General features: G+C 44.8%; 1 protein-coding gene across 10 annotated transcripts in view; it reads left to right on the forward strand.

Moving 5' to 3' along the window:
• PCDH15 (protocadherin related 15) overlaps positions 1–20,762 on the forward strand; it is a 634,585-nt gene that overhangs the window by 586,581 nt on the left and 27,242 nt on the right. For all 10 annotated transcript variants that reach the window (XR_010440717.1, XR_010440719.1, XR_010440716.1 and 7 more), the window contains 3 exons: positions 2,587–2,802; positions 6,475–6,563; positions 16,863–17,039. Coding sequence is in view for 3 of the 10 variants with exons in the window: in XM_064716157.1 (XP_064572227.1) it covers positions 2,587–2,802; positions 6,475–6,563; positions 16,863–17,039 (482 nt within the window). In the remaining 7 variants the exon portion in view is untranslated. The remainder of the gene's footprint in view (positions 1–2,586; positions 2,803–6,474; positions 6,564–16,862; positions 17,040–20,762) is intronic.

Here is a 20,762-nt window from a genome sequence, read left to right on the forward strand (position 1 = left end):
GGACACCTTCCACTGTCCCAGGCTGCTCCAGCCTGGCCTTGGGCACTGCCAGGGATCCAGGGGCAGCCACAGCTGTGCCAGGGCCTGCCCACCCTGCCAGGGAACAATTCCTAATTCCCAATATCCCATCCAGCCCTGCCCTGTGTCAGTCTGAACCCATTCCCTGTGTCCTGGCGCTCCAGGCACAGCTGAGGTGCTGCTTTAATTTTTGTCGTTGTTCCTCACCATCCAAACATAAGTCTGGTGTTTCTCTCCAGCCATTTCCTTGAGTTCAGGTTGGATTTTAGAAATGTTTCCTCGTGAAGGGGTGGCAGAGCATTGCAAGGGGGCTGCCCAGCGAATGGTGGAGCCACCAGGCCTGGAAGTGTCCAGGGAATGAGTGGATGTGGCACTGCACAATGTGGTTTGATGGTCAAGGTGACAATCAAAGGTTGGCTGGTGTGATCTTGGAGATGTTTTCCAACCTTAAAAATTCCATGATTCTGTGACATAGTGTGTTTTCACATTCATTTCTTCCTTCAGCAATTTATTTATGTGGAAAGCCAACAATTTTCCTGACTCTCCACCTGTCAAGCTCCCATTTGCTGGCTCTGGGATGTTGTGGGGTTGTATTTCCCTGTGCCAGTTGGAAAGCTGGAATGCTCTGGAAAAGCCCACTGATATCTTTACTTTTTTGACTCACAGAACAGAGAAAATTTCAGAAAGCTTTTTAACCTTCCCATCTTTCTTAAAATCACTAATAAAGGAGTTTGAGCTCACCCTGGAGGCAGCATTCTCTGTTTTAAAAGCCTTAAAAAAAACCTGTGGAGCTGGAGAACAAAACCAACTTAACACATTTTATATTTATGCTTTTGGTAGTCGAGCCAGATGAAGCTTTGTGAATTTAGAGGAAAGCAAAATATTGAGAGAGAGTGGAAATTTAACCAGTTGTGTGTCCGTGATGAGTGACAGCCAGTGTCATTCCAGGAGTTAATCTTTTGGGCTGTTCTGAGTGAAACTTGGCTATTATCCTTTAAGTGCTGGGTGGTTCTGTCTGGGAATCTGGTCTGATAGGAGTTGGAGTACCATGGAGCATACACAGCTTTGAGCACCTGGATTGCTTATCTGGTGCTGGTATTCCCTGAAAAATTATCTGAGAATGAATAAAAAGCCAGAAGGGACGATTTCCACCATATAGAATTTGTTCAGTGCTGGTGAGGAAACAATTAATGATGATTAATGGCCCCCTGTTGAAGGCTTAACGACCTTGCACAGATAATTCTCTTTTAGTAGCTGTGGTGTCTCATAAACAGCTCTGCTCTCTGTGAGCAGGGACAGGACCCCAGGGAATGGCTGGAGCTGGGTCAGGATGGATTTCAGGGCAAGGTTCTTCCCCCAGAGGTGCTGGCACTGCCCAGGCTCCCCAGGGAATGGGCACAGCCCCGAGGCTGCCAGAGATCCAGGAGGGTTTGGATAACATTCCCAGGAATGCCCAGGGTGGGATTGTTGGGGTGTCTGTGCAGGGATTCCTGTGAATCCCTTCCAGCTCAGGATATTCCATGATTCTACAAACTCTTCATGTTGACACAAACCCTTATTGTTTTTCATTCCTAAGTCATGGCACTGTATGGATTTTCCATGGATTTTACGTGCACCTTTTCAAAGTTAAGGCTGGTTTTCATTCCAGCATTAGCTCAAGCGACAGGCCTCAGGAGCAGTGCCAATATTTCCATAAAAACCTGCTGATAGATCCTGAAGTATCCCAGATGCTGAGGCCGTGACCAAGACTAATGAGTGCTCAGGCATTAATTAGCTCCCACCTCGCTGATCCCTGGAAGGAGCACAGGAAAGCTCAGTCAAGGTCCTTGAAACACTTCCCTCTGGATACAGATTGAACAGGAGCATAAGGAATGGGGCTGGAGAGGCCAGGATGGGGCTACACAGGGCTGTCAGGAGCAGGGAAGGTGGAATAACAATTCCTGGGGCTGCCTGGTTGATGCCAGCTCTGCATCCTGATCCAATTCAGCAACAGTGCCAGGGCAGCTCTGTGTCCTGAACTGGGACACCCAGCAGGTCCCTGTGCACCACTGCAGGAATGCCACTCAATCCTTCCTTATTTTAATAAAAAGTTTCTTGATTGCACCACAAATACCTGTGCTCCATGAGCGTATCTCTAATATGAAGGACATTGTTGTGCAAATCTGTGCAGGGGTTGCTGAGATGGTTTTTTCTTTGATAATTCCTTTTCAATGAGAATTTGGCAGTGGAGGTTTCTCATAATTAAGCAGTTCTTAGGTATTGTTGCAGACTTGAAAGTCAACTTATATTTTTCTACTTTTTAATATTTTTTTTGTTTCTTTCTTCTGGAGCAGTTTAATGCCAACAGAGGAAGAAGAAATTGCTGGAAAAGCAAAACTGAGTGCAGCAAAGTTAAATGAAGCATTTAAAGTAGCAGCCATATCTGTGCTCTGGGATCTAATGTTTTAAATGTCAGAGTGGCAGAAATTTGCTGGGCCAAGATGTAACTTTATTTAAAGGACAAGGTTAATGACTCCTTCCATGCATATTTACCTTGTTTGCCTGTGCTTGTTTCCTTTTCCCCATTAGGCTGATGATAAGGACACTGGCAATTACAGTGCCATGCACTACAGGCTCATCATTCCCCCCATCAAGGATGGCAAGGAGGGCTTTGTGATCGAGGCTTACACGGGGCTGATCAAAACCGCCATGCTCTTCAAAAACATGAGGAGATCCTATTTCAAGTTCCAGGTCATTGCCACCGACGATTACGGCAAAGGACTGAGCAGCAAAGCAGACGTGCTCGTAAGTATCAGCCAGGGATTACTGGGATGGAATAATTCCTGAGGAAATTCAAACACTGCAGAAAGTTTCATCCCAGGCAGAATTAGAGAAAAGCCATCAAGTGCTTGTGCTTAATGTTTTGAAGGCACTGGAATAAAGCTTTTCATTTCTTAAATCAAAAGATTTTGTGACCTGTTAGGAGTGAGTTCAGAGGAGGCACCAGTTTGGGAGGAAAGGTTGGGAGAGTTGGGAATGTTCAGCCTGGAGAGGAGAAGCTTTGGGATGACCAAATTGTGGCCTTCCAGGACCCAAAGAAGCTACAAGAAAGATGGAAAGAGATTTTGGAGAAGGGCCTCGAGTGGCAGGACAATGGGAATGGCTTCCAGTGCCAGAGGGCAGGGCTGGATGGGATATTGGGAAGGAATTGTTCCCTGGCAGGGTGGGCAGGCCCTGGATCCCTGGCAGTGCCCAAGGCCAGGCTGGACTTTGGGGCTTGGAGCAGCCTGGGACAGTGGAAGGTGTCCCTGCCCATGGCATGGGGTTGGCACTGGATGAGCTTTAAGGTCCTTCCAGCCCAAATCATTCCATGATTCTGTGTCCCTTGGTCATGTCCAGGTTGTCTTAGTTGCTTATGTTAGCAAATAATTTTGGGCTAAGAATGAACTTTTCAGTCCCTGAGAAAGCAGCATTCCAGAACTGGCACCATCTTTAGGTGTCAGGTTTGTGGTTTTGTGCTGTTCAAAGAACATTGACTTAGTCCAGACACTGAAACCATCCAAGCTAAATTTCCTTAAAACCTATAAACTTGATGGATTGGCTCAATATTAGCATAATGTGAAAGGGATGGAGTGCATTATCCACTTCATGGGAACACTGTCAGAGGATACAGATGAGAGCCAGAATCCTTGGTGTGGTGAATTCTGCAGGAGTTCTCCAAGTAAACATAAAAGATGACACCCTCATGCTTGACCTCCCAAAATGATGGGGAATTCTCAGGTAATTTAGACGCTAATAGGATATTAAAACATAGCCAGAAGGAATCGACATGAACATTAGAAAGTGAAGGATGTCTCATTAATTTATAGAGGTTTCTTTCTGATGGCTGGCTGAGTGATGAGCAGTGCACCCAGCTGCTTTGAGCAAGGCCTGGAAACTTGGAGGAGCTGGAAATACAATTCCAGACCAACACCATCTGCCTACAACACTGGCACATGGACCTGCTGGAATGAGCCCAGGAGAGGCACCAGCATGGGCAGAGGGATGGAGCAGCTCTGCTGGGAGGAAAGGCTGGCACAGCTGGGGGGGCTCACCTGGACAGGAGAAGCTCTGGGGTGACCAAATTGTGGCCTGAAGGAGCTGCAGGAAACATGGAGAGAGATCCTTTAGAAGTGATGGAGTGACAAGGGCGAATGGCTTCCCACTGCCAGAGGGCAGGGCTGGATGGGATATTGGGCATTAGGAATTGTTCCCTGGCACAGGGTGCCCAGAGCAGCTGTGGCTGCCCCTGGATCCCTGGCAGTGCCCAAGGCCAGGCTGGACGGGGCTTGGAGCAGCCTGGGACAGTGGAAAGTGTCCCTGACATGGCTGGGGTGGAATGGATGGGATTTAAGGTCCCTTTCCCCCAGGCCATTCTGGGATTCTCTGATTTTATGCTCCATACACTGAGATTCTTTCCCATGATTTTAACAGGATTTTCCTGCTGTGGGGTCAGGGGCTCAGGCTCTCAGATGTTATTTCTTTCAAAACCAGCTCTAAAAGTGAACAGAGAAATTAATTTAATTATTCCCATGCAAAAGAACAAGATGTGGGGGAAGAATATAGGACTGCACTGGGACCAGGATTATTTCCCCAGAGCCTGGCACTGCTCTGGGAGCAGCAGGATCTGCCAAATGCCCTGATCAAAGGTTGTCACACTGGTGGGGACAATCCATGGGAAGGACACCAGGATGGCTCAGGTCAGACAGCTGTGGCTTGACAGTTTGCTTCCATGTGATGGAGTTTTCCTTCTCAGCATCTGTGAGATGAAAGAAATACAAGAATTACATTTTAAAATGAGTTTGCTGCAAGGAAGCACCTAAAGGTGCTGAGGAAGGGTAGGTGGTGGATATTCACTATCATGATTTGAAATCCTGGATATCATCTTTATGATGTCATAGATAACATCTTTAATCAAATGTTTATTGGGGTTCAAGGCCTCTCCTCATTCGGGTCACAGCTACTCCCAGGAGTCCAATGGTGCCATATCACAATCAAGAGTCTTTGTAGGCTCTGCCTTGCTGAATTTAAAACTTGGGAAGTGCCTAATGAGAGAAGCTTGGGATCAAAGGGGTATCACTCGTGGGCTAGAGGTTACCAGCAATTTTCTGCTTTGCCTGCCTTTACAAATGGGGATAACAAGCAAGTTAATGTTACCATGGAAACCTCAAATGTCGCTTGATTTTTGTCCAACACCCTTGGTTTCCTATAACTTGTCACGAATGTGTGTTTATCCCTGGTTTTGTACATGAACAAGCGATGATAATTGTGATTTCTTCCATATTTAAAGAATCACTGCCTTTGTTTTTGGTGTTGCCTTGATGCTGCTTTCAGTTCCTGGGTGCACAGTGGTTGCTTGAATTGGCTAATGTAATTAATTCTATTAAATTAATCATTGCTTTCCAGTTCCGTTGCATGATTTTTATTTGGAGCTCATTATAATTCTGTGTTTCTTACACAGAAGCCTGTACGTGCTGATCAGGGCATCTGATGACATTTCAAGAACATTTAAATATTTAAAGTTGAATTAAGCTTCAAAGCTGGTGAATCAGTGTTTGATGTGGAAGCACATTTAGGTTTTTCTGCTGCTGTGCTTCCAGGGCTCCTCTTTGGAAAATCAGGGCTTGTTTATTTCTTTTAGAATCGACTAACCCTTGATTTTTAAATTTATCAGCTTTAACATTGGCCTAGTTTTCCAAATTTTCCTCCAGAATCCTCAACAGATTGGAGTGTTGTTGAGTTCATAGTAAAAAACAATAATTGCCAGATATTTGCTCCGAGGTTACTTCATACCTCGGTGGAAAACTGAAATTTAATTTTATTCCAACAAAGCACACAAGTATTGAGTGGATTAGAAGCATTTTTCCTCCTTTGTTTTTCTTTTTTTTTTTTTTAAGGAAAAAGCTCAGTTATAAAATGTGCAGTTTTAGGATAGAGGGAGAAGCTAAAACAATTGGAGATTAAAATAAAACCTCTCACTGATCACTTCAATGTAAATGGACAATTTCCTTCCTGATTTTCTAACAAAGTAGCATTGATTTTGTGGAATTAATCCTGTATTTCCATTTCCCTTGGTGCACATTGCATGGCTCCAAGAGAGGATTTTCCTGGCATCCAAACCACCCAAATGCTCACAAGTAATTTTGAATACAGCACGTGGGAGATCTGGGATTCACTAAGTCAAATCTAAACTAAGAGCAGCTTTTCCTGTCCCCACCTAAAAATCCGTAATTCTGATGCAGACCTGGAATTACAATTCCAGTTAAATCTTTGAGGGCTTTGCTGCTAGATTTCCCAGCTCTGCTATTCGGAATTAAAAGGGGAGATGTGGATATGAGGGCATGGTGTGGAGGCAGGAGAGGAATTTTCCCATTGCTGTTGGATGGGGAGGGGGCTGTGCCTGGCAGTGCCAATTGAATTTCCCTCTTTTCTTTCCAGGTCTCTGTGGTCAATCAGTTGGACATGCAAGTGATTGTCTCCAACGTTCCTCCCACCCTCGTGGAGCAAAACAAAGACCAGCTCATTGGGTAATCAATTTATTTCATCTCCAAATATCTGACAATTCCCTGGCTTTGGGATTGGATGGATCAGGGAGTGAGGGAGGTTTTTATCTGGTCAATAAGAGCCCTCAGACAAAACATGTTTGCACTTCTGGCTTCTTTTTGGTGACAGTTTTCTCTACTTGCTGTCATGGAATTAACCAATATGGGATAGAAAATGCTGTAGGAAATAGTCTATAACCAATCTTTGTCCTTTTTTTTGTCATTTCAATCAGGGATGAGTGGCACTTCCCACAGGTCTGGTCCATCCTGCTTGTGGTTGTGCATAGAATTTGAAATACTTTGGGGTTGGTGGTCATTGGAAAAGTCTCTGAGTGCCTCGCATCTTCACTGGGCTAGGAAAAATTCCTGATGGATTTGCTCCTGGAGATTTGGGACATGTTCCCCTTTTCTCCCTCTGTTTTGGGCCAGGTGTGCGTTGACTCTGAGAGATTTGAACATCAGAACCACCAATGAAGTTGCTCAGGCTGAACTCACGGAGACTGCACTTCCTGGAACCAGGAATAAATTCCTGAAGGGAGTGATTGCCTACAAATAGGAATAATTTCCTAAAATTTTCCTAAAATTTGCCTACAAATAGGAATTATTTCCTAGTACCAGGAATAACTTCCTGAAAGGAAGGATTGCCTAGAAATACAAATATCTTCCTGAAGGAAGGTGTTGCCTATAAATTGGAATAATTTCCTAAATGGAGGTATTGTCTAGAACCAGGAATAAGTTCCTGAAGGAGGAATTGTCTAGAACCAGGAATAATTTCTTAAATGATGTAATGCCCTTAAATAGGAATAATTTCCCAAAAAGTGGTGTTTCCTAGAACAAGGAATAACTTCCTAAATTTTGTATTGCCTATAAATAGGAATAACTTCCTAAAAGGAGGCTTTGCTGGCGTGGGGTCAAGCTCTTTTCTCAGGTAACAAGTGACACAAGGAGAGGAAACAGCCTCAGGCTGCACCATGAGAGGTTTAGATTGGAATTTAGGGAGAATTTCTTCATGGACAGGGTGGTTTCAGCATTGGAAGGGGCTGCCCAAGTGTTGAGTCCCCATGCCTGCAAGTGTTCAAAACCAAGCGGAATTGGCACATGAGGACGTGGGTTAGTGGTGAGCAGCGTGGTGATGGTTGATGGTTGGGCTTGGTGGCCTTGGAGGTCACTTATAACCCAAACTTTTCTGTAATTCTGTATTTCACAGTGAAAAAAGCTTTGGAACAAGCACAAAGTTTAAAAAAATCAGGTTTTGAGTTCTCCAAGTAATCTTGAGAAGTCTTTACCTTCACAAACACCATGGGCAGATCAGTGTAGCTGGAGAATTTCTTTTCTAAGAATAAGTTTTTAAGAACAGCCTTTGCCAGAAGAATTACATCAACTTGTTTTCAAACAGGTCCATTCAGTCCTGAAAATATTTGTAGAGAACAAATATCTCAAAAATAATTTTGTAGCTGTGTATAGAGATCTATTTCACAGTGAAATCTATTTATTTCAGGGCTCTCTTCAAATTTCTCATGTTTTCCTCCTAAATTTAAAAGATCACCCTCTCCCTGTTTTTATACAGGTTTAATAATTCGTGCAGCCCATAAAAAGAAAATAAGAATTTGTGATTTTTTTTTTCTGTGTGTGCAACCACAGGCAAAAGGAAAACAAGTTATTTGGAATCTCAGACAAAAGTAGTTTTGCTACTTCAAATAATGCAGTAATTTATAAAAATTTAATGTGTAATTAATTAACAGATAAAAAGACTATCATCAGCTCTGTCTAGTGGGAAGTGTCCCTGCCTGTGGCAGGGGAGTTGGAATAAGATGATCCTTAAGATCCCTTCCCAACATAAACCATTCTGTGATCTGTAAATTAAATTAGTCACAACACAAGTTACTCAGCTCTTTCTCCTCTCATTTTGGCAAAAATTAATCCCTGAAAATAGAACATTTAGCCAACAGTTGGTGATGGGGAATGTTAGGGAGGGGGGTACATGAGTCATCTGTGGAATTACAGTGATTTCTCACGATAAAATAAATAGTGGTTTAAACAACTTTGGAGGAGAAGTTATACCAGGTCCTGTCATTTTCACGAGGAGTTATAAGGTATTAAGAATTACATAATTCAGTTTTTCCACACTCAGCACAGCCAGAGATGGGTGGAAGCTAATGGTCCATATAAAAGGAGCGACGCAGGGAAGAGGAGATTTAAAGCATCAATATTTGGATTAGGAGTTTTTTGAGGAATACAATAGACTTGTCTTTGCTGGCACTTCCAATAGGATCTTTTGCAGTCATTTAGTGTTTTCCTCCAACTGCTTTAATTTCACCAAGCTTTTCATAGTCTCATCAATGTCCCATTTGCCTTTTTCCTTCCCACTTTAATTATGGCTGTGCAGAGAGACCCTTTTGTGTCTGGTTCAGGATAGGCAGAGAAAATAGGCTGAGGCTTCTTAGAAAATTCAGTGTGTGCTCCTCTCCTTCAGAAAACTTGGTGGAGACAGATGATGGAGTGTTCTTGAAATATGGAAATTTAGGGGAGTGGTGGTTTGTTGGGCAAGGAACAGCATTTCATGAAATCACAGCATATCCTCTGTTGGAAACAACCCAGAGGTATCATCAAATCTCACTCCTGAAATAAACCAGCCAAAGTGGTTCTCAGAGCATTTAATTCCTTGGTTTTCACATGGTGGCCACTTAAAGCTCTGCCTAAAGTCAGATAAGCCAGACTACCAAGAGAGCTCTGAGCTTCTCCCATCCTGCAGGGAATAGAACTATCTTGGGAAGTAAATTCCTCTGTACACTGCTGTAGAGATGAGATATCACATCAATTCCTCTGAACTGGAATAGTAGAGTGGCTTAAAATGAGAGTTTGGATCAAAGATAGAGAGTCAGAGAGTCACAGACAGGCTGAGGCTGCAGGAGCTGAGTGGGCACCTGGTGTCCCCTCCCTGCTCCAGCAGAGCCATCCCAGAGCCCAGGGCACAGCATTGTGTGCAGCCAGCTGTGCCCCAGCCCCAGGGAGGAGAGCCCCCAGGCTGTGTGGGCAATGTGCTCAGGGCTGGGCACTGCCCAGGGCAGAAGTTGTGCCTCCTGTGCAGGGCAATTGCTGGGCTCAGGCCCTGCCCGTGGCTCTGGTGCCATTGCTGGGCCCTGGAGCAGAGCCTGGGCCCTGCTCTGCCCCTCCCTGCAGCCAGGCCCAGCCAGGCCTGAGGGCTCCTCTCAGCTGGGGCTCCTCTCCAGGCTGAGCAGCCCCAGCTCCCTCAGCCTGGCCTGGAAGGGCACCCACATGCTCCAGGCCCTTGCTCAGCTCCAGCAGCTCCTGGCCCTGCTGTGCTCAGCACCCAGAGCTGGACACAGCACTGCAGAGGCGCCTCCAGGGCTGCCCCAGGGCCGGCATCCCTCCCTGCCCTGCTGCCAATGCTCTGCTGCTGCCCCTGGGATATCAAGATCCCCAGGTCTTCCTTGTGCAGCTCTCCAGGGTCTCTCCCTGTCTTGGTTTAGAAAGATAGAAGGCAGGAGCCTCCCCTGAAATGGAGAATGTAAACCCTCCCCACCCCTCTGAATTGCTATAAATTTTAAATTAAGGGGCTCTCAGGCAAAAATATGGGAGCAGGATATAACAGTTCTTTAATAGGGAAAAGGGAAAAATAAAAGGATAAAATAAACAATGCAGTAGAACAGCACTGACAGTCAGAACCCAGCCTGACACCCTGTGGGGTGCTGGTGGCAGTCCAATTGGAAATGTGGCTCAGCCCTCCTGCAGTGTCAGGGGTGGTTCTGCTGGAGCAAGGGGGATCTGTAGAGAAGGATGTGTTCTTCCTCTGAAGATCCAGTGGAAGGAGAGGCAGCTGCTGTTCCTCTGGGGAATCCCGTGGAGAAAGCCGTGCTGGTGTCTCAAAAACCTCTGGATTGTATCTGGGTAGCAATGCTTGGCTCCTCCCTCTGGGCTCACATCTCACAATGGGATGCTGCAGTTCTTATCAGTCATGCAGTGACATTCAATAGTCTGTTATCAGCAATGTCCCCTGCCAGGGAGGTGTGATTGTGGTCACTCAAAGAGAGAGATAAGGCAAACTGCCCACTTGACAAAGGTAATCTGCCATACAGATGGTAATAGAAAACATCTTGCATTGCAATTTTCAACCCTCCCCTCACTTCAACCATGTTTTTCTTAGTCAGTTTTATGCTCTGAAAAGAATGGGGCAGTTCCCCAGGTAAACAAGATCCATGCTGAACCCTCTAACACAATGCAGAAGTGGCCAGGCAGGCTTTTCCCTGAAAATCCAAATGCAGAATCAAGTGCTGATTCTTGGAGTTATTGCTGAAGGAGTTTTTAAGGAATATGAATGCTGAACCTTCCAACTTAATGGTTTGCATATCTAAAGCTGACTGCCATCATTCTTCAAAGGAACTCTACTTAATGCACAGAAACTGTGCTGCACTTAAAAGAGATGTTATAAAATACTACAGCAGTAAATACTGCTGTAAATTATAGATCATAATGTACAGCACATGTACATTGTGCATCACATAAGATTTTATGTCTAATCATAGTATATGAGACAATAAATTTTATATCTGGGAGCTGGAACACACAGTTCAGGGAAGTGTTTCAGACGTGGATGATTTCCCTGCAGTTGTGTGGTTTTTTTCTCCTCAGTCCCTGAACGGGTAAAAAATCAGCTCATCTCAGCTGCAGGGTATAAATCACTCAGTCTTGTTACTTTTCCCACATGAGAAGTCACATTCCCATGCTCACTGTATGATTTTTGCCAGATAATTACTGAATTAAGTCTAATTACAGCTGACTGTGCTTTGTGCCTGTTGGGGTGGTGGCAGTGACCTTGCCCTTGAGCCCTCTCCACAGGTGGCACTTGGTTTCCTGCCCTTTATGAAAGGTTCCTGAGTCACAGGTCTAGCTGTAGCTGCTTTGTCCTTTACCCTTTACTCTATGACAGGAACATTTTGGGGTCACTTCACTCCTGTCCCTCCACTCCACCTCCCCTCCCTTTTTGCTCATCACTTCTTCCCACTGTAATGTTTCATTCCAAATTAAATTGCAAGCTTAGAATAGGAATAGATTAGATAATAACAGAATTGATTGAGTTAGATAAAATCTGATGAAATAAATAGATTAGGGGGACATTTGTCACTAACTGGCTGTCTCCTGTTTCATGTCCAGCCGGTCTGGCTTTGCTGGGAAAATGTGTACACTACTACTGGGTGTAGTGTTCACAGAGCCTGTTCCACTCTCTCTCCTGAGCAATCAGGATGATTAATAACTGCAGGCCACCTTTATTAAGTTGGGTAATAGAGACCCAAGCTTCTACAAGTCCAGCTTTTCAGCTTGCTGCTGGCCCTAGCAACTGGTTCAGCGAGCTCCTGCTCTCCGTAACTCCGGGGTTGTTGTGCTAATGGATCTCTCCAAAGCTCTCTAATGCAGTGGATAGAGCTGTAAACTCCTGCTTTCTCTCCTCAGGAATTGCTGACAATTGCAGGAAAAGCCCTTTTGTGCTGAGATCTGGAGATTGTCCTGGGGGTCAGAGGGGAGATGTCTCTGGGTATTATTTTTTGGATGAGCGCAATGCTCCTTCTGTAACCGGGACAAATGAGGCTGAAATAAAAAAGTTGGAGTGTGTGTAGGGGTTTTGGAGGGCAGGATTTTACAGGATGAGCACAAAGAGAAGGAAAGCAACTTCAGCAGTGTGTAAGAAAGCAAATTTCCTTACTGGTGTGCAAACCAACCTGCTTGTAGTGGTGCTGGGGTGACAGTGGGACTTGAATCTTCAAGGCCTTTTCCAGCCTTAATTCTCTGCTTTTATGGGATTAGGATAAGTGGGTAAAAAGGCATTGGCTCTGGGTTGTTTTCTAAATACTATTAATAATATTATTATGAAATATTATATGTGTTATTCTATTATATATGTTATTATGAAATATTATATATGTTATTATATTCTATGCATAGGGAATTGTCTCTGTGTTGCTGAACATATGTGTGATAGAAAAATAAAGTTTGTGAAAGGCTGTTTTATAAAAAAGTGATGTTTTTAGGCTTGGAATAAACCCTAGGCACCACAGGATGAGCAGACCCTTCCCTGAGCTCTATTTATGTTGTAATAAAGAGTCTGGGAGCTGGGGCTCCAGTGTATCCCCCCCAAATCTATCACTGACTGCACCAGAGGGGCTGGAATTGGTCCTTGGCTCTTTGGGGAAGTCCAGTTGAAAATCCAGTGGTTTCATTGTCAATTATTAATCCCACAAAAACTCCACACAGGCAGAATTTGGCTGAAGTGGAGCAGAATTGAGGAGTTAATTAAAGCACTTGAAAAGTCTGCACTGATGCTGATGGTGGGGGCTGGATGCTCTCAGCTCTGCATGGTTGCCAAATTTGTGTTTTCTAATACCCAGAATACAAATTGATCATTATTATTGCACCAGGTTATTTTTGGGAAATAGAATTTTGGCCAAAAATTATGCCGGATATTGAATTTTCAACATTACTCACTCCAAGTCTTCGGTAATCTGAGTCCTGAAAGAAAGAATATTTGGGGTTAGTATTTTTTCTATTTCTTAAAATATTTTATGTGCTCCAAAAACACAATAGGTTTTTTAATTCCTCAAGAACTTCTTGCTGTGATGCCAGGGTGAACCCCTAAATTTAATCCTGTGTTCTCCGGGATCTTGTCTGGAAAGGGATACAGCAACCTCAGGTGTGGATATAAACACATGGACATGGCACTGAGAACAGGCTGGGAATGTGGTGCTTTTTTCCAGATTTTGGGGTTTGACCTGCTGCTTTCAGGGATGTTCCAGGAAGTACCAGTTCAGAAATGTTCTGAAATCCCCTTTCCAGTATGTACAGGGGAAGTGCAAGAAGACTGGAAATGAGATTTTCACCAAAGTGGGAAGTGCCAGGACACATGGAATGGCTTCCCACTGCCAGAGGGCAAGGCTGGATGGGATATTGGGAATATTGGGAATAAATCCTTCCCTGGGAGGGGGGGCAGGCCCTGGCACAGGGTGCCCAGAGCAGCTGTGGCTGCCCCTGGATCCCTGGCAGTGCCCAAGACCAGGTTGGACACTGGGGCTTGGAGCAGCCTGGGACAGTGGAAGGTGTCCCTGCCCATGGCATGGGATGACAGTGGATGGGATTTAAGGTCCTTTCCGGCCCAAACCATTGTGAGACTTCATGTGGCAGAATTCCCCATCCAAGGGACAGCTCAGCAGATCAACACCCCTGTATTATTTTGCCCTTCCATTTATTTTGCATCTAAAGATGAAAAAAAAAATCACCTCAGGATTTTCAGGGACCTTTGGGCCTTAGGATCCCTCGATGACAGAGCAATTCCTCTTGTCCAGTGTCACTGCAGGGAATTGTGAGAGCTGTGCTCATGGGGATGCATTGGGAGGCATTTCCCTCACTGCTGAGCAGCTCCTGTGGACTTGGAGCAGTTGGAAAGGCTCTTTTGCCTGTTCTGCTCCTGCTTCCACCTCTTACACACCACTTGGGACGATGGGGATAACCCTCGTGGGACTAACAAGTGGCAGACTAATTTTAAATTGAATTCTGCTGATCAGCACAGCAGAGCTGCGGATGCTGCTGTTACTTGAAAGCAGGAATCTAAAAAAACTTGTCTTTTGTGAGTACCACTGCAAGTAAGTGGCCATTTCCAGAGTTCTAAAACACTACAGTGTTTTCAGCAGCACAAGTTCAGCTAAAAGATTTTTCAAACAGCTCTAGAGGGAACTGCCCTATTTTTAAGTGAATTCTTTAGCTGCAGCTTTTCAGTCTTCAGTGTGATTTTATTCTCTGTTTTAACCTCAACATGCAATTTGTGTGTTTCAAAATGAACACTGCTGCCATTCTGCTGGACTTTGTGGGGTTTCCTGCAATGTCAGTACAGCCAATGGCTGCAATGTACCCATTTCTCAGGAAGTGATACCACAGAATTCCAGACTGGTTTGGATGGGAAGGGACCTTAAAGTCCATCCAGGGCCACCCCTGCCATGGGCAGGGACACCTTCCACTGTCCCAGGCTGCTCCAGCCTGGCCTTGGGCACTGCCAGGGATCCAGGGGCAGCCACAGCTGCTCTGGGCACCCTGTGCCAGGGCCTGCCCACCCTGCCAGGGAACAATTCCTAATTCCCAATATCCCATCCAGCCCTGCCCTCTGGCACTGGGAAGCCATTCCCTGGGTCCTGTCACTCCATCCCTTTCCCAAATATTCTGTTTGTTCTTCAGTTTTAATGTTTTAGGCAAAGATATTCTCAAAGGCAATGAATTCCAGCAGGATGCCAGGAATTACTGAGGAAAGGGAATCTTGTTACTGATTCTGGCAGAAGTGACCCCACATTATAACTTTCCACCCTGATGGAACATTTCTGTCTTGAGTGTAATAAGAGTTCTGTATAAGGAAACAGGGACAGGACAAGGGGAAAGGGCCTCAGGCTGGGCCAGGGGAGGCTCAGCTGGGACAGCAGCAGCAATTCCTGCATGCAAAGGGTGCTCAGGCCTTGGCAGGGGCTGCCCAGGGAGCTTTGCAGTGCCCAGCCCTGCAGGTGTCCCAGGAAGGGCTGGAGGTGGCACTCAGTGCTCTGGGCTGGGCACAAGGTGGGCACTGGGGGGATTCTGGCATTCTGTGATTCCATGAAAATCATCTCCTCCTGCAGCAAGAGAAGATGATTAAATGCTAATTATGGAGGCAAGTCCTTTACACATTTGTTCTGTCTGTGCCAGACACCCTTCTGAGAATGGTTGTGGTTTCATTTTAGCCATTTACACTCCCATCATGTTTGGCAGGGTTTTATAGTAATCTCCATATCCCAGATTGGTCCTGGCAGGTTTTCCCTGGGGGAATTATTGTTGCTGAGGTGTCTGTGACAGGTGCTCACCTTGGCTGCCAGTGCAGAGCATGCCAGAAGCAGAGATAAGCAGAGTTTTCCATATCTGCAAACAACAGGAGAGCGTGTTCAGGGGCCACCACTCCACAAGCACTGTGTCAACCAATCTGTATCCCTATTTTCTCTGCAGTAATTCCATATATTCACTCCTCAGGTATGACCTGCCTCTGACATACTTGAATTTTTCAAGATCTTATAAAAAAGCTTAAAAGCTTACAACGAGTTTTGAGGGCACACTAAATTTCCACACAAAGAGAAGAGATTTTCCTTGGATAAATGCGAATCAGGAGTCTTAAAAAATCAGGAAACCTTGTGTCAGAAGAAAAAACACAACAGCAGAAATGTAACCTCAGCAACTGCAGAAGGTTTTGTGTTGAACAAGTGGTACCTTAAAGTCATTTTTTTGTGGGAGATGTGTCTTCCTCCACACCCTGCTGCATCCTTGATGGATCAGGCAACACATTCCCTGTAGTTCCCTTGCTTTTGCCTCCCAACTCAGCTATTGCTTTTTGATTTTCTGATCATATCAACTACCCCAGGAAATTCTGTATTTTCTTAAGTTTAGATAGAACTTCTACGCTTCCAAATGCTCTGGTTTATTTCTCCCTCCTTTTTTTGCACAGAGTTGATGATATTTGCATTTATGCCTTTGTTTATAAAACTCTCTGTGGGCTTTGAGTGAACCTCTCTTGGTCTCACATTGGAAATCTCATCAACCATTGGCAAGTCTGGTTGTTGCTGGTTGTTTTGCTGATATTGTTGTTACCTCTAAATTCTATCAGCCTTTTTTTTTTTTTTCCTTGCTTGTGGAATCCTGCTGCAGTTTATTTGATTTTATTTCCTGTGGTAAAAGTGTCAGCCCAATATTCCAATTTCCTCCTGCCTGTAAAACCTGGTGCCTTTTGGAGCAGCAGGTGTTGCAGCCCCCCCAGAAATGTTGTGTGATATCGGAGGCCTGGATGAAATATCCCACCAAAAATCGCTCAAGTGGTTGTTTCTCTGGGTGAAAATTTATGGAATGCACCCTGTGGAAGGCTGGGATGGGAGTGCTGGAATCATATAACTTAATAAAAGGCTGACAGGGGGATTTTGTGTGAAATATAGGTGGTGATTCCCATGAGCCATTTAAAACTCAACTGGGGTCATAAATACAAAGAGCTGGACTTAAGGACACAATTTCTGGAGACCTCTCCAAGCACTGCTGAGCTTTTCTCGGGAGTTCAGCACTTCAGAGGTTATGTGGAGCAGCAATTCCTTTTCAAAAGTGCTCTGAAGGTCAAAATCCTCCTCACCCTATGGGTTTTTCCTATCAGTACCTCATTTGGCCTGGGGTCAGTGGTGAGCGGCCCAAATCCATCACTGCAGCTTTCCAGCTCCCTCTTCCCTTTAGGATTTTGGAACGCTACGTGCAAGACCAGATCCCGGGGGCGACGGTCGTGGTGGAATCCATCGGAGCCCGGAGGTTTGGGGATGGATATTCTGAGGAGGATTACACCAAGTCCGACCTCATGGTCTACGCCATCGACCCACAGACCAACAGAGCCATCATGAGGAACGAACTCTTTAAGTGAGTGTTGGTTTTGTTGATCTCCCTCTGTTTCCATGGATTGTTTGGGAATCTGTTGGTCATTGACCCACAGACCAACAGAGCCATCATGAGGAACGAACTCTTTAAGTGAGTGTTGGTTTTGTTGATCTCCCTCTGTTTCCATGGATTGTTTGGAAAGCTCTTGGTCTGTTAGAAACTGGTTCAGCATAACAGGAGCAGAAAAATCCATTGAAACAGCTGCTGCATGAATATCTCCTTGGGAATTTGCCACTTCCTACCTCAGTCCAGTGCCTTGGGCTAGATTGTCCCAATCCACATGATTCAGACATTGTCACCATGACATTGTCACCATGACAGCTTGTAATGGGTTTTGTCCACCCTGTGGAGGAGCTTCCAACTGAAATTCCTGCGAGGAATTTCCTTCCTACATGCACAAAGTCCTGTGTGGTCTTCAGGCTTTGGTGCTGCAGAGTTGACCTTCAGGCTTCCCACAGTTTCTGTTTGGAACTTGAGTCCATTTCTCTTCATTTTTTCTTTCTTTCTTTTTCTTTCTTTTTCTTCTTTCTTCTTTTCTTGCTTGCTTTGCTTGCTGCTTTGCTTTGCTTGCTTGCTTTCTTTGCTTTGCTTCCTTCGCTCCTTCCTTCGCTCGCTTCGCTTTGCTTCGCTTCGCTACTTTTTTCTTTTCTCTTTTCTCTTTTCTTTCCGGGGGAAGGGAAGGGAAGGGAAGGGAAGGGAAGGGAAGGGAAGGGAAGGGAAGGGAAGGGAAGGGAAGGGAAGGGAAGGGAAGGGAAGGGAAGGGAAGGGAAGGGAAGGGAAGGGAAGGGAAGGGAAGGGAAGGGAAGGGAAGGGAAGGATTGCATCTCATGTAAAACAAAGACTAGGACATGGGCCAGTGCACAACTCCACACAGGAGATCAGGCTCTTCAAAATGCAAATCAGGTTCTTCTTCTAAAGAAAAAACACCCCCTTTTTGTTTTTTGGGGGGATTTTTGTGGGTTTTTTGGGGGTTTTTTTTGCACATGTTCCACCTTGGTGTTGGTTTTTCTCTTGGTGAGAACCCCACCAGGCTCTTCCTGCACTGAGCATGTCCTCAGCAGCCTGGCAGGAAAAGGCTGCAAACCAGAGCAGGGAAATGAGGAAAAGGCAACTTCTCCTGAGCTCCTGGTGGAGTGTAGGTGAACGGCAGCATAGGAGAGTTCTGCAGATATTCAGATTTTGTAGGCTGGGAAAGATCATGGGGATCAGTCTGAGCAAGTTTGGGAACCAAACTAATTCTGCTTGGAACAGAAATTAATTCCCCAAATTAATTCTGCTTGGAACATATCTGTCAGCAAAGCAATTGCACCAGACAATCCAATCAACTACAGCTTGGGGGCTGTTACTGCAGGTTAGTTCCCTGTCAAAAATTAGGCCTTTTGTCTTTTTTTTTTTTTTTTTAATTTTTCCAGGACCAGTTTTATTTTAACTTTGGGTGCTAAATTAAAGCATCCATTGTTGCTTTTAATTTCTGGGTCTCAGCAAGGTCTAGGCTCCTCTTCACATCATCTTCTGTGTTTTTATTCTTGATAAGTTCTGCTCTGGGCTATGTTTTAATTCTTTTAATCACTTGAAGTTTTCTCTGAACTCACTCTAGTCTTCCAGCATCATTTTACTGAAGTAGGAATATAAAAAAATGAATATTTATATTTAAAAATTATATTAAATATAATTAATAGCAATAACAGCTTTCAGGGGGGTGACAACACAGCCTCCTTCCTTCTCCTTGCATTTGTTTTTAGGTATCCCCATCGTCATTCCGTCTTTTCAGGCCTCACTGATGCTCTGGGTGTTTGTCTGGTCATTTGTCCAGTATTGGTCATTCCCAGAATGGTGTCATTGTGATCTTTTCCCAGTTTTATTCAAGATTCTGGCACCTTTTCCTCCTCCCTTTGGAAAACTCTCAGTAAATCCACTACTATCAGAATATGAAAATCAGCTTTTATCTGAACAGGGAGGGAGTTGGCTCTTTGAATTTCAGGAAAAATAAACTTTTCTCTTTGCAGACTCTCTTCATGGTCAGAAAAAAAAAAGTCCCTTTTCATTTTGGCACCCTTTGAAAATATTGCAGTGTCATTTTAGTGATATTCAGGTGTCCAGTGAAGTACCCAGAGCGGAATAGAGTTAAGATGGGTTAAAAATCAGATTTTACAAGAAGAAGGGAAGGGGGATTCATCTGAGAAACAACTTCATTAAAATGCTCCCTGTGCCTGCACACTCAGCTTTTTAAGGGCTTTTTTTTCTTCTCTTCAAAAGCTTTTAAATATTTAAATCAGCAAAATCCCAGGGAATGCTTCCCTGACTTTAGGGTAGAGGTGAGTGGCTGTCAGCTCACTGGAGTGAGGAGAGTTTTGCAGCTGGAGTTCCCAAGTTTTCATGGAAAAGTGGGAGAAACTCGGGAGATTTGGGATGTACCGAAATCCACGAAGATTTTAGCATCCTAAAAAGATAAAGGTCCCTCCTGTGAGTTTGATTTCAGGGGGATGGCTCAGGGTTCTTCCTGCCATGGTCAGAGGACACTTTACAGTGGTTGTCCCCTCACTGGAAAGCCAAGAGTCCCAACAACCATTCTGCCAGCCAAGTCTGCTCTGGATCTGACAGAAAAGGGATCAGGGGGAGAAAGGATCATTTCATAACCTGGATATGATGGGAGAAATGTGAACAAGTCCAAAAGAAACAGAACATCCTGTTTTTCTAAAACCTAAATTTTAAAAAAATCCTATTTAATTAAAAATTAAATGTTTTACCTAAACATTTAAGTACCGATAAGGAAGATAAATTCCCACAGGTGGTTTTCCAAGTGTTTAACAATTCCATGATGTATCCAGGACCAGCAGCAGAGAATTAGTGACTCCTGCCAGCTTGGATTTTTATACAGCTCACCAAGTGATTGTGTATTGGAAGATTCCTGTGGCTTTTCCAGAATGGGCTTTTTCGGGAACACCTGCTGTGCTCCTGCTTCTAAAGCAGAGTGGAGGCTCTGATTTAAGAGAATTTCTTGTGAACCTGTCACTGTTTGAAAACAATTATTTGTGAAGGTCGGATGCGAGGGGAATTGAGGATGAAGTGGAACAGCAGGGGGAGAGCTGCAGGGATGCAGGCAGGAGCCAGGGATCCAAACCCAGAGCAGCCGGAGCTGGGACAAGGGGGTGGACACAGCAGCTGAACAGTCACAGTTGGCACCATGAGAAGCAAACCCCACTGAACCAAAGCATGAGGCCCCTGGAATGCCTAGTATTAATCCCACAATAATTCCAGGGAAATGTTTGCCTGGAAAACAAAGGCATGATTCAGAAGTCGTGGATGTAGCAGCCAGTGGCAGGGGGTAAAACTCATGTGTCTCTCAAGATATGCAGAATTTTCCCTGTCCTGTACTTTGTAAAACACAATGAGAGATCTGTATTTTTCCTTCAGATTGTTATGATTGATTACCTGAAGATTTTATTAATCAGGGAGAGAGTCATTCAGGTTGGGAAGAACCTCTGAGCTCATCAGGTCCAGCACTTAACCCAGCATTTCCAAGCCCACCATTAAACCATGTCCTCACATTCACACATTTATGGAAGATCTGCAGGGCTGGGCACTGCAAAGCTCCCTGGGCAGCCCCTGCCAAGGCCTGAGCACCCTTTCCATGCAGAAATTCCTGCTGCTGTCCCAGCTGTCCCCCTGAGCCTCCTTTGCTCAGCCCCTTGCCACCTCCCTCAG

This window comes from Zonotrichia leucophrys, chromosome 6 (genome assembly GCF_028769735.1).
Source record: "Zonotrichia leucophrys gambelii isolate GWCS_2022_RI chromosome 6, RI_Zleu_2.0, whole genome shotgun sequence".
NCBI classification, from domain to species: domain Eukaryota; kingdom Metazoa; phylum Chordata; class Aves; order Passeriformes; family Passerellidae; genus Zonotrichia; species Zonotrichia leucophrys.